Here is a 6,000-nt window from a genome sequence, read left to right as displayed (position 1 = left end):
TAGTAATAATGGTGTAGTTAGAATTACCATTATAGGAGGAATAACAACAAGAGCACATAAGAAAAAAATTAAAAGTTAAATAAATAAAAACAAAAAAATTGTTTTCCCAAAATTGAATGAACAGTACGTTCACAGCGCATTAATTGATTCTGATTCTAAATTAGTTAGTCAGAGGAAGAATTACAGCACAGAGCAGATAGATATAAGCTAGCAGAGTGTTCATCGCTTCCTACACTACTTGACTCCTGAGAAAATATCCCGACAGAATAAAAGGGTTTTACCATGTCTTGTTAACAATCACCTTGTACTGCAGCACGTAAAGCTGAACTCAAAACTACATTAAATATCTCTCCTGAAATATTCTCCAATTGTATCGCTTTACTTCAGAATGACATCACCTGTATTACTACTATGGCAGACATCCTTCTTGCATTGTTTACTTTTTATTCCGGTGTATTTCCAATTAAAGGTTGAACCCAGCGAACTGTCTACTGTGCTGAAAATGACTTGTAGGTTGTAGCGTCTAATGCTTTATTGTGGTCTTTTTGGAGGACCCTATGGCAATATTGGGTTTGTTTACTGAATTTTCCCTTGGTTTTAGTGTTGCAAGTAATGACATAATAAAGTTTAAAATTGAGTTCTGGGCTCTGTGAGCTTTTAGTGCAGTCATATCTCTTCTTGATGGCTTGTGAAAGTGTCTGAATGGTTGTTTTGTTCGTCTTTTGGAAGCAGGGATTCCCACACCAGTCTTGCAATCAAAATTCGATATCAGGGTTTTCTCCTAATTTAAGTCGATGAATTTTAATGTTTACAGCTATATTTAATAGGTAAATTCAGTCTACTTTGTTTATATTCCAAGAACAAGAACATATGCATTTCTACTGTGCTGAAGTACAGTAGTAAAATAGCTAAGTTAATTGTTATTACAGGAACTCCACTCTTCAAAAATGGTTGTCACGACCACCTGTCCATCCAGTGAGCATATTATGAGCTAGAATACAATTAAACTATGTTGTCACTCCCTTAAATGTGAATATGACTCAAGGGCACGCCTACCCTTTATAGAGTCACTGCTGTGAATCAGTGAGTCGTGCCTGCTATGTGACAGAGACAGAGAGAGTGGGAAATGAAAGAAACACTAAATGATTTGTGATATGGATTTACATGCTTCATGGATTGAACTATCATTACTATAAACTGCTTTGAGAAATTGGATGTGTGCAGCAATCAAGAGATTAATACTGATAAATATGCAAAAGCAGCCAATAGAATCTTTGCAATATGCAGGCCACGAGCCACAGGGGGGGAGAAATTACGCATGCTGAATCCAAAGAAAGCTGTCGTGTGGGACAGAGAGGAAGGTGTGAAACAAAGGCTGCCTTCGCATGGAAGCTACTGTATTCATGGTTAAGAGAAAAGGTAGTAAAAGGAGCATATGCCACCTTCTCTCCTACCCCCCCATGCCTGTGTTGTGTTGAATCATTTTCTCAATGGAGCAGATGGAGGGAGAGCTGGTGTATGGCCAGGACAGATGTTTCACTAGACACTAGGTGTGTGTTTGTTCGCCCGTGTGTACGTCTGAGAGTGAAGCATCGCAGGAGACACAGTGGTGGAGAGAAATTGAATCTGAAAGGAGAGTGAAACTAGGTGAATCAATTCAGAGGAAGGGCTAGATGCATGTTTGATTCTCCAGTCCAGATTGCATTCCTTTGTTTAAACAGTGCAAGAGGATCATTTTTTTTACACACATTTTATGTCACTACAATTATCTGACAAATAGTTTAGTAGTAGCCAGTTGAATTCCATTTCCATGTGGAGATGTTATTACTATGTATTACCATCTCTTCACACGTGTAATTTACGGATATTTGACTGTAAAGATAAACTGACTTTGTGGGGGAAGTGTGTTCATTAAGCTTAAATATATCACAATAATCTTGATGTATTAGATCAGGGATGGGCAACTTTGGTCACAGCAAGGGCCACATTCATTTAATTCTCACTGCTAGAGGGCCAAATTGTAGGATACAAAAACGATTACAGTCAATTTTGTCTCCAATTTAACTCAACATATACCAGTGATCAAATATTATTATGGACATACTTCTGGTTTTCATGATTTCATGGCAGATTTAGTCATGTTTTCTTCATATTCCCAATTAATTGATATGTAAAAATTGACCTGAGGGCCACCTTGAGGGTTGATAGGGGCCCTGTATTAGATGTTCTCCTTTACCAAGCAAGAGCAACAGCTGTTGGCTTAGTGCTTGTTGTGGGACTCCAGGTCTCATCTTAAAAGAATGCAACCTTACAAGTATTCTATCGATTTCATTATGGTTTGCTTTATTGCCCTAGGCCAAGTCACCTAGCTCGTATCCTGACTTCCTGAAACACCACTGATGGGAGTGAAAGTGAAAAGCCTCGGCAGCACCATGGCCAGCGCCCCTCAACTCTGAAAGCAAAGTCAGCGGAAACTCTGTCACGTTTTATGCAAACAATGTGTGGAAAGCAAAGCGGAACACTGGAGGCTGGAGAGGACATTTAAAAACACGTCCGTCCCAACTAATGGTGGCCACGGGCTGTTCTTTAATGAGACACGCTGCGATACACCTGCGTACGTCGCGCTGACGTCACTCCTCTGACACAACTGGCCTCACAACTCAGAGAAAAGTCAAAGGTGCGCTAATTAGAATAGAATTACTTTATTGATCCCAAACTGGGAAATTGTGGCGTTACAGCAGCAGGTTATCCAAACACACAATATTAGCAAATAAACACAATATAATATTAAATACAAAGTAAATAAGCTCTAAAAATATCAAAACTAAGAATGAGAATATATACAACCAGGATTTAACTTAGCATTACTAGTCTAAAATATGAAAGATTAAATGTAAATGTGCAAAAACAGAGTTGTAAATGGACAGTATTGACATAAGTTAAAGTGCATGAGTGTAGACATGTTATCAGCAGAAACTATTCAATATAACGGCGAGTAGACAGCCAATAATGAATTAGTCATTACTGTGTTGTCTTTTTCGTGAAAAACGCAGGTGTTTGGCATCATTTCCATCATAAATTAAAGCAGGAGTCTTCGACAGGTAAAGTTAATTTAACTGGCAGATACACTTCAGCTCAAATGTCTCTATTTACCTGGCTGTGTGATGATATAGTCGAGAATTTACAAGAGGTGAGGTTTTTTTTTTAATTAATAAACTTAATAAAATAAAAGAAGATGGTTTCAAATTGTTGTAGCTGTTAATTATAAGCTCGCTGGTTAAACAACATATGGGGTATGCTTGTACCGCGTTACAGTAATTCATTACGAGTCAGGCCAGCCTCCTCTATCTCTCCGTCTGCCGCTTTGTCTACGGATCCATGTGGGTTTTCCCTTCTCAGTGTCGCTGCTGCGCCTCTCCGCTCCGCCAGCCTCTCAGCCATTGGCCTCAGAGACCATCACTCTTCCTTTCACAACAATAGACCCCCGAAGCGCGCACACACGCACAGCCACTCACGCACCGGCACAAACGCGCAGAGAGCTTTCGAGGAGCGACGGTGAAATGTTGGTGAAACTGCGCTTTGCCGACTCCTTTCTTTTCAGCTTCACATCGGCGAGGAGCGCAGGGCAGCCTCTGCGATGCGCTCAGGCGGGGACGCGTCGGAGTTGAAATAAGGGAAACACGGGGGGTTTTGGGGGGAAAACAAGGCAGAGGGGGGGGGAGATTTTTCTGGCGAGGATGACTGACTGGTGACAAAGAAAACGGGGAGCCCCTCTGGCTTCGGTCGCTAGAACTTGACGGAAGCGTTTAGGGGGACCGGCTTGCTCTGACTTGGACAGCCAAAGGTTTTTTATCATCACTATTTTTTGGAGGGGAACCATGCCTGTCCGGAGGGGTCATGTTGCGCCACAAAACACATTTTTGGGAATTATTATCCGGAAATTCGAAGGACAAAGTGAGTACCTGTCCGTGGTGCCCAGTGCTGTGTGTGTGTGTGTGTGGGGGTGTGTGTGTGTGTGTGTGTGTGTGTGGGTGCGTTGTTTGGTGCTGCCTCTCTTTTGTGTCTGTCCTGCTGCATCCTAAATCACGAGAGCAATTATTGCATCGTTTGTATATAGGCCCTATTTTTTTTCAAACAGCAAGGCTTTTGATGCAGATACACTACAACAGACTCATTCCATTTTCCAGTCATTTTGATAAAGCACATGTCAGAGGTCCATTAAAAGTCATTACAAGTTAATTATCCTGCCACCTTATCGAGCCCCTGGTTTGTTTAATAGTAGTGCTGTACCCAGTGAAAACCGTAGTTTAAAAAAGCTGCCTGAGAAACGAGGGTTAAAGGACTTAATTACTCTCAGATCTTATCCTACAAATACCTTTATTGCCCATATTAAACCCTCCACTAACGTTTAGAATTTTGGAGTGTGTGCAGAGCATTGATGCTGCACACCTATTAAAAGAAAAAGAAAAAGACAAAAACATCTTCACCTGTGCAGATAGAATCTGTAAATATGGGGTAAATGGCTTTTGTTATCGTTATAATTAACATGAAAGGTCAAATTGAATGCTGCCTTAATCATATAAGATGTAATATCAGGCTTTGATAAGCACATGATTAGTGTCAACAGATATAAAACAATCTGCCTCAATCAGCCGGCTTATGTAGTTAATTTTTTTTCTATATTAATAAGGGATAATCTCATGTAAGCTCATGGCATCCACCTACCTACCTGTTTATATAAAAGTGAAATGGTTTACTTTTTCCTGTTTATATTGAGCATTTTAATGCATTCAATTATTCCACTTGTGATTCACCACAGTAACATAAATTAACATTCTTCCTCTTCTAATTATCCCACTCACAGATAAGAAATTCATCATAGCCAATGCCCGGGTGCAGAACTGCGCCATCATCTACTGTAATGACGGCTTCTGCGAGATGACAGGCTTCTCCCGGCCGGACGTCATGCAGAAGCCGTGCACGTGCGACTTCCTGTACGGCCAGTTCACCAGCCGGCACTCGGTGGCCCAGATGGCCCAGGCGCTGCTTGGCTCGGAGGAGCGCAAGGTGGAGATCACCTACCACCGCAAGGATGGTGAGCGTACAAAAGTCTCCTTCCCACCATTACACTTTAAAAAACGTGTGTTATGTGAATGTATGCTGCATAATACAGACCCACCTGCACGCTACTTTTAAGTTATCTAACACTCCAGGTACATAGTGGGTCATTTTTAGTTCTGAGTCGGCTCTATCTGGAGCATTTTGCAGCTGCAAAGCACTGAGTGCACCCATTTAGATCTCATAAGGGGGGGGGGGGGGGGTTGGAGCAATTGTGCAGGTTTCCTCTGCTGTGAAGTCCAGTCTTGAAAGGATGCAGGCGCTGGGTATCTGTGAGAGATGTTCATTAGCCTGCAGTGGATAGGGCACCCTGCGAAGGATGTAGCTCACTTCCCTGTAGACTGCTGTGAGGATAGTGAGGCATGTAGTCTTCCTCCTCCTTTTCTCTTTCTCTCAACTAAAACACACAGCATAGTTTCTCTTCTGTTTAACGTGCAAAGTTAGGTTTATGTATCCTCATAGATTGGATAGTCATGTAGCATACATGCTGCTCATGAATACCTAATGCAGATCATGACTGAGCATGACAGCTGCTAATGTTTCAGAGTGAAAGTTTAAACCAGTCGCATCATTGTCCTAGCTTAGGGAGAGTGCAGGTTTTGACCTCTAACAATGACATATGTATTCAGATGATTAAGCCTTCTTGCATAACGTTTAAAGACTGTTGACGTTTCACTTTTTTACAAATAAGGATTAATAGTTTTATAAGACCCGTGTGTGGGAATCGCCCGTGTGTGCTCCTGTGGTGTTATTGTGTTTATCATGTGTGAGGTCTATTTAGGTTTCATTATGCATGTCCAAGGTGATCATTAAAGTGATAGTCCTGATTTTTTAAAGGGGGGTTGTGAGGTACTTATTAGTTATGTATTGGCTTCATTAGAT

At 41.3% G+C, this 6,000-nt stretch overlaps 1 protein-coding gene across 3 annotated transcripts in view; it reads left to right on the top strand.

The window, feature by feature from the left end:
• Nucleotides 1-3,728: 3,728 nt before the first annotated feature.
• kcnh7 (potassium channel, voltage gated eag related subfamily H, member 7) overlaps nt 3,729-6,000 on the top strand; it is a 64,537-nt gene continuing 62,265 nt past the window's right edge. For all 3 annotated transcript variants that reach the window (XM_061032181.1, XM_061032180.1, XM_061032179.1), the window contains exons 1-2: nt 3,729-3,954; nt 4,865-5,095. In XM_061032181.1, coding sequence (XP_060888164.1) covers nt 3,879-3,954; nt 4,865-5,095 — 307 coding nt within the window. In that variant the 5' untranslated portion in view covers nt 3,729-3,878. The remainder of the gene's footprint in view (nt 3,955-4,864; nt 5,096-6,000) is intronic.

The sequence above is a fragment of the Labrus mixtus genome, chromosome 24 (genome assembly GCF_963584025.1).
Source record: "Labrus mixtus chromosome 24, fLabMix1.1, whole genome shotgun sequence".
Taxonomy (NCBI): Eukaryota; Metazoa; Chordata; class Actinopteri; order Labriformes; family Labridae; genus Labrus; species Labrus mixtus.
The sequence above is the reverse complement of the archived record's forward strand: the minus strand, read 5'-3'. Positions and strand labels throughout refer to the sequence as shown.